General features: G+C 34.7%; 1 protein-coding gene across 3 annotated transcripts in view; it reads right to left on the minus strand.

Moving 5' to 3' along the window:
• cwo (transcription factor cwo) overlaps positions 1 to 15,121 on the minus strand; it is a 67,990-nt gene that overhangs the window by 10,357 nt on the left and 42,512 nt on the right. For 2 of the 3 annotated variants that reach the window (XM_074173649.1, XM_074173648.1), the window contains exons 4-5: positions 5,453 to 5,655; positions 904 to 1,389 (exon numbers count right to left, since the gene is read on the minus strand). In XM_074173649.1, the coding sequence (XP_074029750.1) occupies positions 904 to 1,389; positions 5,453 to 5,655 (689 nt within the window). Of the gene's footprint in view, positions 1 to 903; positions 1,390 to 5,452; positions 5,714 to 15,121 lie in introns of all 3 variants that reach the window. The other variant, XM_074173650.1, reaches the window with a different exon arrangement.

Consider the following 15,121-nt stretch of genomic DNA (forward strand, 5'->3'; position numbering starts at 1 on the left):
TCAAATAGTAATCATGGCCTGCTTACCAAATACCGAATGGAAATACCATTCTGAAGGGACATTTTCACAAATAAATGTTCATAAGTCCGAAACTTGACTAGTTAGGTATAGGTATGATATGCATAGAAAGAAAGCAAATTTCAGCAGCTTTCCGAATTTTTAATAATATACAGGGTGTTCCATTTAAAATAATCAAATTTCAGCAACTTTTTCAAGCAAACGAAAAAACTGTATTTTTTTACCACCCTGTATTGAAGTAACGGAGATTAGGCTGACGTGTGGGAAGTGTCCAAGTATCATCTAACTCCAAACCAAATTTCGATATCATAGTACTTCTTAACTAAAAGATATCGGCATTTTAGAAGTCATGATTTTCGAAGAAAAAAATTGAAATTAATTTTTATTTCGAAAACGGTAACAGATAGGTATAGGGAAATATCAAGAAAAGTTGTCGGGCAATTGTTGGAGATTCCAAAAATAATATTATATGCAGAGTGTTCCATTTGAAAAATCAAAGTTGCTACTGCTTTCTAATAGAAGCGGCAACACCGCATTGTCGAAAATATTTTAGTTGGCTAGAGAATGTCCGAATATGCCCTCCATTAAATTTTCAAAGTGATCCGTTGTCTGGTTCACCAGAAACGTCTAATGTGCCATCCACCGTGAATCAGCCTGTATACATCTCTATATAGATCCGAACAAAATGAGAGTTAATTGAATAGAACTACCCAACACTAGATGAAAATACATATTAACAATAACTAACACAAAAACCGCGACACATGCTTTGCTATACAAAGGATATGTTTGCTTGCAATAAATGTATCAATCACATTTGTTTTACATAAGACATTTCATTTATGCTCGCACTATTTTTTTTTCTATAATAAAAATTAGACTCACCTTTGATTTTCAATACTTGTGAGAGAGTTTCTTCGTCCATTTTCCAACTTCTGCCGCTTGGAAGCTTCAAGCCCACCATTAACATCCTGAGAAAATCTGAGCTTAATGTTCGTCTTATATTTATAGGACATTCCGTTGATTTCCGTATGTTTTTCATAGTCAGACTCAACTGGGTGATTAGTCGATCTGGCAATATAAGAATCACCATTGTTGTTAGTTTCGGGTTCAATTTTAGAAACAGAGTAATCCGCTACTTTTACAGGTGTGCCGTTCCTGACTGGTTCGTTAGTGTTTGGTGTAGGTACAATGTGTTCTGTTCCAAGAGAGCTATGTCTGTTGGAAGTGAAAGAAGGTGCCCTGGAAATCGTCTCGCAATGTTTTTGTAGATGATTTAGTAATCGCACACAAACTGCTTCACGAGGAAAATGACCCTCGACTTCAACCATGAATCTCATAGCCTCTGACATACATTCTTGATATCCCAGTCTGAAATATTCAACAATTATATTAATTTCAGTGCTATGATTGATGGTGAATGATGAAAACGAAACTCAAAACTACAGGAAATGACTAGTTTAACACTATAAGAAAACCAGTATTATTTTATTTACTATTAATCCCCAATTTGGTTTTTAACATGGAGTTTCAGAATCAATATGACATTGCAATGTAAAAAAATTGAATCTATTGGGAAAATAACTATCGCTAGTTTTAAAAACAAAACGCCAGTTCAATTCTTCAGCGAGTAGTTACAATATCAGTAAGTTTGTTATAAGTGATCAATGAAATAAAAATAAAATAAAAATAGTCAGCTTAATAAGAAAACAGTAAATGTAGACGTGGATATATGGGATGTGGTTTCTGTTTCAATCCAGTACCTACACATTGTTTCAATCTACAAATACTTTTCTCAGTATACATATTCTGTCATCAATATATTTATCAAATGAATAAGATGTAAGTATTATTAATTTTTCAACTGTGATAGAAGGCTGAAATAATAGGGTTCTCTAGAGAAAACAACTGAAAAAGTGTACAGAAATTTTTCATTTTATTGTAGATTCTCCTTGAAATCATCTCATCAGAATTAATATATAATATTTCATTCTCCCTGAGCCGCTCTCAAATTGGATTTTCTCTCTAGATTTTATACTGACAACAATGATGTTTCCTAGATTAGTATTCAATGTAAATTTTCAGGGTATACTAGCAAAATTTATGCCTTAATTTCATATTATCACTTCATATATTCTTATTGTATGAGAGATTAATCAATCAACGTGAGTCAGAATTAAGATTAGTACTGAATTCAGTAATTTTACATTTTTTCAAAACAAATTCAAAACGAGGAATAGATATTTCTCTTTGCTTGATATTTATACCTAACTTTTTGGATTATGTTACGAATTTTTTGAATTGTGAAATTTTTTCCTGAAGTTAGGACCAACGGAATGGGTTTTTGGGTCTTGCATCAATCATACTTTATGAAAACGTTTGAAGAAGCTATGTATATCGAAACATTTGTTGCGGTTTTGTAAACTGTCCAGTGAAAATTTCACTATAAAATTTTACTGAAATACGTTATCGATCTTTTATCAAGTATCGATCAAATCTATCACATACAGTGTCACAGATAAAGTTCGCGACATATGGAAGTTTTTTTAATAGATATAATGAAAATTTGACTTCGCAGTTAGTTTGTGCTTGAGAAATTAGTTAAAAACAGCTTCTTCCCTTTTGTTATGTGCTACTCTAAACCTGTCAAATTTGACATTGTTTTCGAAAATCCTCAAAAAATCAATTTTTTGTAAATTTCGGAAAATGCCAAAGAGAAAAGTTGCTCAGTTTCCAATTTTATACCCTCACTCGAAATTTGGACTCTCCACTGTCACTTCGACTTTTTTCCAATTTTTTGAGTTTTTCGAATCTTTTGCTCTATCGATTCGAACGAAACATGATTCAAATTTCATAATTTTGATGAATACGAGACACTTCAATGTCATATCTTGCCCAGAAAATACCTGCATTGGCTTGTTACCAGAAAAAGAAATAAATACACCTTCAGAAATTCGTTCTTGTTTTCGCAAATTTCATCTAGTATTTTTATTTAATTGTTAAACTGATTCGGATTTTCAATATATGGACGTTAAATATCAGTAATGAAAACAGTATTTCTCGGCATTCTTATTATACCTACTCGTATTCCTTTTTTTAGCAGATTTGATCCCATTAGCTGCAGTTTGCACTGTTAGATGTAGTTAATGAGCAAATAATAACGCTTATTGAATTAATTTCATGAATCTTACATTCTTTAATTTCACCATTAGATATGTAAATAACATTAAACCAAAATAACTATAATCAAATTCATAACAAAACATTATAACATTGATTGATTCATCTCAATAATCTTATAAAGAACTCGAATTCATTATACAGTATGCCGTCCTTCCCATTCTATACAAATTATAGTTCTTTCATTCACAGACTTTGTGTCATTTTTAATGAATAGGGAATTAATGTTAGCACAACACTCCCGAATAGTATTCTCTAAATGTTCTTTGTTTGCAAATGGTCTGTGCTAATACACTTTTTGTTTCAGATAACCCTATAGCAAAAAGTCCATCGGAGATAAGTCCGGTGATCTTGGTGGCCAATAATCTTCCCAATCTCGTATCACTTTGCCCCTAAACATCTGACTGAAACACTATTTCACTTCTAGCATTTGGTGAATCGGGGCCCCGTCAAGCTGATACCACAAATTTCGTCTAACACTTAGAGGCAGATTATCCAAAACTTCAGACAACTGATTCAAAAAATATGGTCCAATTATTTGGTTATGTAATAATCCACATCACACATTTGTCCTGAATGAATATAGGTCACGGCATCCTATTACAAAATTTGGATTATTGTTGGACCACCAGCGACAATTTTGGGAACTAACTGTTCCGTTCGTCATGAAAGTTGCCTCGTCTGTCCTGGGTGTCCCAAGGTCGCCCAGGGTGATCCTGGCAAGATTGCATCCTTTGATTCTATAGAATATTGATTTAGTGTCGAAGTCATCAGGCCGTAGGTCCCACTGGGTCCTAAAATTCTTAGTGCAGCTCCTTGGCTAAAGAGTCGGCAATGCGATTACCTTCACTCCTGTCGTGCTCTTTAACCCACCTCAGGATAATGTTATTATCTACCGAGGCTTTGACTAAATCTTGGTGACACTCTAGTACTAGCCCTGAGGTTACACGTTGTCTGTTCAAGGCTAATAGGGCTTGTCTGCTGTCAGTACAGATTGTTATGTTTTTGCCAGAAATTCCTTTCCTGGTTATTTTTTGGTGACGATTGAGATACCAGCCAGTTCTGTTTGTCCCACGCTGGTATTTTTTCACATTCCCCACTTAATTCTTAGGGTTAGTGTTCTGGAGTACATTTCACATCCTGAGCCTTCTTTGGTTTTTGAGCCGTCTGTATACACCGCTTTCTTCCACTTGTAAAAATAGTAGTAGATTTATTTTTATTGATACCTGTATTGATGTGTTGAAATAAATTATATGCGTATTGCATTTGTAGCATCAGACTGTGTTCTGTTTTATTTGTATTTTGTAGGGTTTATTAAACACAAACCTGGGTTCAATTGCATCACTGGTTGCCTGCAGCAGAGATTGCGAAGTAAGCTATTCTCGCCATAGACACAGCCTCAATTGACCCATTCCTACTTCGAGGTTTACACCAGCCGTGCGCAATCGTACCATGTGCATTAACGCAACCTCCTTAATGTACAGGTCCAGAGGGGTCAGACCCGAAGTTTGTCTTATAGAGATGGAATTTATTTTTGTGCAAACTTCTTCTCACAGTTTCTTTGCGATCCCCTGTATCTACACTAATACTCCTAATATTAGTTTTTCCGTTTTCAACAACGGTCAAACAAACATTGAGTTGTTCTTCTTCATTATAATTTATTGAATTATGTGATTTCTTGAAACGATTGTCCAACAAGACCCCCACCTTTCCATTTAATTTTTTCCCAGATGGCGCCCAGTCGTCATCTTGAAAGTTTCATCTGTCAATTTTACTTCAAAATAAAGTATTCATGCATTAATTGGAATTGGAATGTGGAATTGGCCGCGGTGGTAGTGCGCCCGACTCACGATCGGAAGAACGTGGGTTCGATTCCTGCCTCGACCAGATATTTTTCTCGGAAGAATGTATCTGGTTGAAGCTGGGATGATTCTGCAACCGTGTTAGGAATCACACGTTAAAAGGTAAGACCTCGTTAGTCCTTAGCTCGCACAAGTTTCTCAACTTCTGAGAGTTGTCGTTCGTATGGGGGCGACAGCTGATTAACGGAAAAACAGATTTTAAAACAGATTTCAAACAGATTAATTTCATTATCCCAAATTTCAATTTTTTGAGTTGACCCGTTCCAAAAATAAAAGGGGGGGGGGACATTAAAGAAATGCACGTATGCACATATATATATATATATATATATATATTATATATATATATATATATATATATATATATATATATTTGACATACTTATATTTACCTGTAATGTTCTGAAGGATTGCCATGTTCCTGTTGAAGATATTTCATGTGTTTAATGGCCATCTCTATTATCTCTGTCTTCTCAATTCTTCCCCTGCCTTTTTTCAGATACTCGGTTGGTATCAATCGTGACAAATCGGCGAGACAATTGTTCATTCTATCTCTTCTCCTCTTTTCAATAATTCGATGAGACATCGGATCTTGCTATCAAAAAAATATACCTTCAAAGTCTCTATTTTTAAGGGCACCTTCAACTTTTTCGCTAAAATCATTTGCTATTCAGAAAACAGATAACACAAATCTTACATGAGACGAACACCACACAATGAATCTTGAAAGAATGTGCATAAAAACCAAAATGAGAATATCCGCCCAAGGATGCACGAGAATACATTTTTTATAATGCTAGAAGAGAATAAATATATCGAGTTCGATACAAGCGAGCGTCTTTAGGTTTTTTTATCAGAAAAAAATCGCATCAACCAAATTGATTATTAGGTAGCGTTACAATTCAGTTACATACAGTGTGAAAAGCCAAATGGGATAAATTCATTATTTCGGTTACGGTACATATTTCAACAAAATCCCAAAATACGTCATATTTAAATTATAATTTGACATACTTCAACGGAAAAATGTCACCCCTACCTTCAACCCCCGTCGAATGTCAGGTACAATCCCCAATTTTTTAAATGGGAAGTATAGGCTTGTGATATATCGTTTGAAAGGTCTCTTCAATCTCTATTCAATAATGTTATCGCTTTCAAGTGTATCGCAACAATCAAGATAAAATAAATTAAAATTACGTGGTTACCGAAATTCGATAAAATACACTCAAAACTTATTGCAATATACTCAAAACTTATTTCATGTTGAAGTATTGATAATAAGAAAGTAAGCAATAACCATAGCAATGTTCTCTTTGGATGGTATCCTTTAAAAAACTGTAAATAATTTCCGTGGTAACGTTAGTTTAAAAAGCCTTGTCAACTTGTTTTGTATGTTACAACATTAGTTGTCAGTATTTCAATTTAAGTTTAAAGTTCGGTAACTTCAAGTCTGACAAATAGTTAGATTAACGGAAATGCATGAAATAACAGTTTTACAAATGATTGTTAACGGAGATAAAACTCAAGAAGCCGTTTCGCGAGCTTGGTCATGTGGGGCAGATAAAAAAAAGCTGCTGCCAATGCAATTGACAATTGTTATTGAAAAAAAAATGACTGAAAATTTCGAAAATAATATATCTAAGTCGTGCACAACCTCCAACAGCATAACTAATTCTCTTGTATTCATATCGGCCACTAAAGAGGAAGTTGAAGAAGTTATCGCTAACTTACCTAATAAAAAATCTACTGGATAAGATGAAATCCCGGTTGATATAATAAAAAAGTGTGCTTGTATTATATCACAATACCTTGCTGACATTATAAACCTATCAGTGAATTCAGGCACTTTTCCTAGTGTTCTGAAATCGGCTGCCATCATTCCCATATTCAAAAAAGGTGATACGAGCAACATAGAGAACTACCGCCCAATTGTTCTCCTGAGCATATTTTCCAAAATCATTGAAAAAATCATTTGCAAAAGAATTACAGATTTCTTCACAAAGCATAAAATACTTACTGATTGCCAGCATGGTTTCCGCCTTGGCCTATCTACCGAAACAGCCATAACAGAACTTGTCCAACACATTAATGATCTGATGGACAAAAATGAGTATGAAGTTGTCATATCGTTTGACCTAACGCGGGCATTCGACACGGTTAATCGTAATTTCGTCTCCGAAAAAATCCACAACCTAGGTCTACGTGGCCCAGTGAACGACTGGATAACGTCCTTTCTTGAAGATCGGAAGATCATCGTGAGAATCGGTGAAACCAAATCGAAGAAATACGATTTAGATCTTGGAACACCGCAGGGAAGTGTCATGGGTCCCTTGATCTTCCTTACCTATGTCAATGACTTGCCTCATAACATAAAGGACGGTAGAGTTTCCATGTATGCTGATGACACCTCTATTGTGGTGTCTGACACTGATCGCCAAAGACTACAGCAGAAAACTGACTCAGTTTTGAAAGATTTTGCGGATTACTGTATGCAGAATACACTAATAATGAATCAAAGTAAGACAGTAATAATTGAGTTTCACACAAAACATGGAATACCTTCTAATTTCACCTTCGAAGTCAATAATAATATTGTTGAAACCTCCACTTCATCTAAATTCTTAGGAACGCTTATAGATTGTAACCTAACATGGGAAGATCAAATACAAATAGTATGTAAAAAAATCAACAAAAGCTTTTATATTTTGGCAACACTAAGAAATATTTTGAACACAGATTCATTATTACAGGTTTACTATGCATTTGTGTATTCCGCAATTTCCTACAATATTATAGTATGGGGTCAGGCATCAGACATAACAAGAATTTTTGTTGCTCAGAAAAGAATTATAAGGCTTATCTTTAACATCAGTAGTCGCCAATCATGCAGACAGGTTTTCAAAACTAAACGGATCCTCACGGTTACATCAATTTATTTAATGAAACTATTATCATATATTTTCAATAACAAACATTCATTTCCCATTAATAGTGATTCACATCCTTACAATACCAGAAATAAAAATGATATCAAATTGAACAAGCCCAAACACTCCTGTTACAAAAAATCTCCCATCAATGCAGGCTGCCGTTTTTTAACCGTCTTCCGAAAGAAATAAAATACGCGGGATCCCTGGCGGTTTTTAAGTATAGACTTAGGGAACTCCTTATCAGAGAATGTTTCTATACTGTTGAGGAATTTCAATTATACTTTTCAATTTTGAGATGATATCGAAGTGTATTTTACATAGTCTATGTTAGTCATCATTGTGCTTGTTTCGTCCTGTTTGTCAATTAAAACTTAATGACACTGTTTTTGACTTACCTATCCTATCTATTGTTAACAATAGTTGAAAGGATATTAATAAATATTTTATTTTATTTTTATTTAATGAGTTATGAACTCAAATCAGATGTGATGCTTGAGTTCGAGGAAAACCCACATACATCGAGTAAACATGCATCCACTACATTCAATGTTAGCCATACATCGATAGTAAACATATTAAATGAAAATAAAATGCATCCTCTTAAAATGATACATATTTAGGAGCTCATGGAAGACTAGAAGAACTTATTTTTGTGAGCAGATGATGGACATGTTGGATAACAATATCATCCAATTAAAAGACGTTATGTTTTCTGATGAGTGTACTTTGTTTCTTAACGGTCATGCTAATCGGCAAAGTTGCCGCTACTGGTCAGCGGAACATCCTCACTGGATGAGAGAACACACGCAATACCCTCAAGAGGTTATTGTTTGGGCAGGGATTGTAGGAAACTATATCATTGGTCCCTTTCTCATTGAGGGCAACTTAAATGGCGATAATTTTTTGGCACTACTTCAAAATGATGTCACTCCAAGTTTAGAAAATTTATATTCTGATCTAGGAAACCCTCAAGTTTCAGTGAATGTTATATGGTTTCAGCAGGATGGAGCACCACCACAGTACCAAGTTAATATCCGGCAATACCTCTACACAACATAGGGAAGCGAGGAACGATCAGTGACGTCTCGTGCATTGGAGAACAGGGGAGGCTAAAGTCATAATATACACACCGCACCTATTTAAAGCAAAATCCGTAATTCGACCGATTTTCCCCAACCTGATTATTTATTAAAAGAAATGATGGCCTCTTTTTGAACTGTATCTAAAGCTGTTGCTATATTTTGTTTGCTTAACAATTTTAATTTACAATACGAAAATATATGCTCCTTACATTTAAAATGTCTTTTTGTAGAACGAGGCAAATCTTTCAAATCGAAGTATTCCGTTTTAGACCACGTTTGGTATTCGGTTTGTACGGAAAATAAAACACAGGGCCAACAAAAAAGTTTTTCTCGTTTTATGGAGCCGGTTACCCAATCGCATTCATCGTACCAACTAATATGAAATCCTCGATTTTGTCTATTATCTGACGCTTTAATTGAAATTAGATTTGGTTGAGGCCTTCCCAGAGTTTTAATAATGTAAAATTTATTATCATAAGATAAAGACTTAAAATTATTTGTCGGCAAACAATCGACTATATCGTCAGATTTTTTAATTTCGTCCAACTTATCAATAATAAATGGAAAAAAACTTACCGAAAAGTGCAAATATAAAAACACCTCGAAATTGAAAGAAAACACATTAAAAACACATTAAAAATATTACCAAAAATCACTGCTATAATACAATACTGCCTGTTTTATACACAAATAACAAATATTATCAGGAAACACTTACCTAAATATTTTTCAGTCTCGGTCCGTCACGGCATCCCGTCCGAATAATTGAATAAAAAACAAACGCAGTCATACACTAACGGAGACCAACTGGAGGCTAGCCTCTTCTAACGCTATAATTTCCGCAATTTAAATTACAAATCCGGACGTATGTCGCTGGTGAGTTCAGTCTCGCGGAGCTTGTGTTTTTTAAAGCGGTCGGAGGCTTTGCTTCCTTGCAACGTATGTCATTTATTATTTCGGGTTGATGGTTTTATCGTTATTCGGTCATGGGCGGTGCGTTTGAGATTTGTTGATGCAGGATACAGAATGGTACGTACTACGTAGTGAGTGATAGTGTTTTTTCGGGCATATTATGTATTTATATCAAAAATTAATTGTAAATTAATGATTCCCAAGCATTTTTAGAAAAAAATAATCATAATTATTTGTCAATATCTTTAAATTTATTGCGATGAATAGCCTCAAATTTTATGGGGAGGCTAATCCTCCCTTGCCTCCTCTGACGAGCCGCCGCTGGAGACGATTGAATGGCCAGCGCGATCACCTGATCTTTCATCATTAGATTTCTTTTTATGGGGATATGTGAAGGGCAATGTGTACAAAACTATACCTTCAGATTTGAATGACTTAAAAGAACGATTAACGCTTGCGATTAGGTCGGTCACGCCTGATATATTGAATAATCTTAGAAGACAGGTTTATTTGAGATTAGGATGTTGCCAAGACGTTCGCAATGAACATTTTGAACATCTACTTCGTTAACATCTATAGTTCTTTTTCGTATTCTACATTTCATTGCGTTTTGCATTACATTTTAGTTTTTGAGTGTATTTTATCGAATTTCGGTAACCACATGATTTTAATTCACTTCATCTTAATTGTTGCAATAAACTTGAAAGCGATAACATTTTTGAATAGAGATTGAAGATACCTTTCAAACGATATGTCACAAACCTTTACTTCCCATTTGAAAAATTGGGGGTTGTACCTGCCATTCGAAGGGGGTTGAAGGTAGGGGTGGTATTTTTACGTTGAAGTCAAATTATAATTTACATTTGACGTGTTTCGGGTTTTTTTGAATATATACAGTAACCGAAATAATGAATTTATTCCATTTGGCTTTTACACACTTTATCTAATTATAGTTTAGTTGTTATTTTAATAGAGTTCAGAAAAGACAATGATTTATCGAATGCACAATTAGAGCCTAGTGTATCCTTCAGAGATAATGGTAATCCATGACCATTCCTCTGCTGGTTAAAGAGCGGACAATCAGTAAGGAGATGCTTCGCAGTCAGATTCACGTGACACGCTTCGTATGTTGCTTCATTCTTGTTTTGAAGCAAATACTCGTGAGTTAAGGCCGAGGCACACTTCTACATACACCTCTCCGATCCGACTCCGGTTTGATTTTGCCCCAAAAGCGGATCGGTGTAGGACATCGCCAGTGGGTAATCACACTTGATACATGCTTCTGACTTCTATCCGATTTACCGCTCCGGCTTGATACAATTACCACTATCGCCAGTGTCGATTCAAACAATATCTCGGAAGGTCCTCTAAGCAAAATGTTCAAGAATTTCAAACGGAGAGCTCTCATAGAGAACAGCGGTACAGATCTTTACTCTGGTCATACAGAACTGGATATCAAAATTATAGTCTATTTCAAAAGAGTGTAGAGTAATAAATCATGAAGTGTCATAAAATTTGCCTGAATTTCGTTGTCGTCCATGGGCGTAGGCAAATCTTAGGATTATTAAACTTAATAATTAAAGTAAATTAAAAATTACAGACATAGATAATAATAAAAGGCCATTTTTGGGAAGTAATTTGGTCTAAAACTAAGTACCTACATGTATTTAGGTAAGTAAAATTTCTTAAAAAAAGATTAAGATTAATTTTAGTGGTTCTTGTAAACTTATTTAATATGCAATTTGGGTTCATATACTTGAGCATGATTTCTCAAAAAAGGGTTAACACTTAGTTCCGAGGTGCCATGTCATTATAATAATCCCTTTTTGACCCTGCCCACCAATCATGCAATACCTATTAAACCCAGGTAATTAAGAAAAAGGGTTTAAATATATTGTAATGGTGTCTTAAACATTCGAGTTATAATAGTAATTGTTACTACACCAATTAAACGTACAGTGATATTGTGATATAGAAATAGTGAAAAAGTTATAAAATGGGGACATTTACTCCAAAGAAAAGAAGTGTAAAAAATTCTCCGCTATCTGTTTGCGAAAAAGTTATAATTTTAAATGTATATGATTGCATAAAACACGATCACCCTAGTTTGTCTGTGCAAGAAAGTGTTGAGCGATGTGCCCGAATGACTGGAATTGGACAGTCCACGATTTTTAAATTATTGCGAGATGAAGACACCAAATGTGACATTCGAAGAAAAGTTCATTCGTTTTATTTTAAAAAGGAAATACCCACTCTTGAAAAAATATTTATCGAGATAAGCCAAGATAACGATATTCCTTTGATATCCAGAAAACTTTTATGGAAAACTTTAAAAAGTATGAATTTTGTCTGGGAAAAGCACAATCGAAAGGCACTATTACTGGAAAGTGATGAAATTGTTTGCTGGAGACGAAAATATTTGACAACTATACAACTATAAAGCAGTACCGCAGAGAGCAAAAGAAAATTTTTTATCTTGATGAGACGTGGATAAACGAAGGTTATATAGTCAAAAAAATGTGGCAAGATAAAAATATAACAAGTTCTCGCCAAGCTTTCATAGAAGGCCTTTCGACGGGTATTAAAGTGCCTTCGGGAAAAGGGAAGAGGCTTATAATTGCTCACATTGGAAGCGAAGACGGATTTTTAAAAGAAGGTTTGTTAAGCTTTGAGTCGTGCCGGACGGGAGATTATCATGAGGACATGAATTCGGATGTCTTCGAAGACTACTTCGGGGAAATGTTAAAATTTCTTTCAGCTGATTCGGTCGTGGTTATGGATAATGCAAGCTACCATTCAAGGCGCTTAGAGAAGGTACCAACTTCAGCTTGGAGAAAGCAAGAAATTATTAACTGGCTGTCAAATAAAGGTATTCAGTTTGAGACGAATTCAGTAAAGAAGGAACTACTAGCCATAGTAAAACAACATATATCTCGCTTCATGAAATATGCCGTAGAAGATGTAGCAGAAAAGTATAAAGTAACTGTGCTGCGCCTACCGCCATATCATTGCGAATTAAATCCTATAGAACTTATATGGGCACAAGTTAAAGGATATGTTGCAAGGCACAATACCACATTTAAAATGAAAGATGTCAAGGTATTGTTTGATCAAGCCATTATGGAAATCACATCAGAAAACTGGCAAAAAGCAATCCAGCATGTTTTAAAAGAGGAAGATAAAATGTGGGAACTGGACAACTTGGTCGATCAGGTGGTTGACCCTATAATTATAACACCAGGGGATGATGACAGTTCTTCGGATGAAGACTATACTGATGTAGAATAATTTAATTGAATTGTAAATATACTGTAGCGGGATAAGCAATCTGGACAGAGACCAGTGTATCAGTGACAGTGACACTTTTGCTTAGGTTAGGGTTTAGAATTAAGGGTAGTCTGAATAATTATTTTCTCGGAAGGTTCTCGAAAATTGTACCTAGTAATCTCTAGAACATTCAATTAGGGTATAAATAGAGTGTTGTTAAACGTTAAGGGAAGTTCAGAGTTTTAGTATTGTTCAAGTGTCAAATTGTAATAACGTATCCAGTAAAGTTCTTGTCGTTTTTGTGAATAAATTGATTTAAAGTCCCCACAAGTGTTTCAATACGTAAAGTTCGTTCGTGTGTGTTTGTGAGTATTTCCCGATTTCGGTTCGTATATATTTTATTGTTACATTTTATATTTTTTTAATAACACTGTTCTGCTGTATTAAATTTTTATTTCCTTTAATATAATTTTTATGAATGCATATTCTTTTGGCAATTATCCCACTAGCGCGCCTCTGGCTCAGTATTTATCCGTCGATAACAATGGACAAATCCCTTAAAACAGGGTGATACCTACCTGCTCTTTATGAAACGACATAATTTTGCAATGCGGACTAGGGAAGTGACAGAATTTATTGACGGATCACCCTGTAGCGCTTTTGAATACTTAATGAGATTTTATTACACTACACTCTTTTGAAATAGACTATAACTAAAAAAAAACAAAAAACTCAAATATCATACAAACTCCAAGCGATACCCGTCTCGCAGCTGGAGAACAAATAGGTCATGATCGAATGCAGGATCGGAGTCGGGTGGGAGCGGGATTGGCCACGTATCGGAACGATGTGAACTACTCTATTCGGACTAAAGTACCATTTCCACAGACCATATACCCTAGACAGTTCACGTAGGTTACTTCACCTTGAATCCTTTTTTTAGTACCGATACAAATCTTACTGTAAATTTGTTCTTTGGTTTTATGTCACGGACCCACATATATTTTTGTGGTTTGTAATGTATGTCAAAAATAAGAAGAACATGTGCATAATATATAAAAGATGGTCATGTGACTCATGCCACTCATGTGTTGTTGGTCTGTGGTGTTGTTGTCTGACTGTGTACCTTAGTGATTATTTACTTCATTATTTTGATTGTTTTACAATGGTTCGCCAAAACAAATGTTGCGTTCCTTATTGCAAAAGTATATCTAGTATAAGACATGCGTTCCCTAATCCAGATAAAGATATAAATAGGTTCAAGAAATGGATACTGGTAATTAATAACTTGGAACTGATGGAAATGGACCCAAAAGAAGTTTAGGGTTCTAGAAGGCTGTGTGATAGTTATTTTGAGGCAAAATACATTTTTGCTTGGTCTCACAAGTTATTTGGGAACGCTGTTCCAACTCTAAATCTTCCTGGTGAGTAAAAATTTTAATTCGTGAAACTTAAATGAAACAGACTTTTTTATAGGTTCAACATGCCCAAATGATGTATATGATACTCCATCAACATCTAAGTCTTCAAATAGTTCTGTTCAAGAAAGTACTCAATTTAATGAGTTAGTCATTGAGATTCTAGAATTGAACGAATCTTCTCACAGTATTGAAGATAATGAATATAAACATACAGATATATCAAATTGTATGTTCTCAATGAATTATCATTCACACCAAAATTTGTTAATTTCGTTTAGAGAATATGGGAGATCTTTCACTAGAAGATTGTGTTACCCAACATTATCATTTCTCACTTCTTTTTATGATATTGTCCAAGTGATAAACTATTGTTTAGATAAACAACCATACTTCAAACATTTAATTCGTATAATTGAAAATACAATGAGAGGCAAGGTTAGCTTCGAATT

This window comes from Leptinotarsa decemlineata, unplaced genomic scaffold, assembly GCF_025532065.1.
Source record: "Leptinotarsa decemlineata unplaced genomic scaffold, Ldec_3_MD MMD2_tig00000251_RagTag_RagTag, whole genome shotgun sequence".
In the NCBI taxonomy this organism is placed as follows: Eukaryota; Metazoa; Arthropoda; class Insecta; order Coleoptera; family Chrysomelidae; genus Leptinotarsa; species Leptinotarsa decemlineata.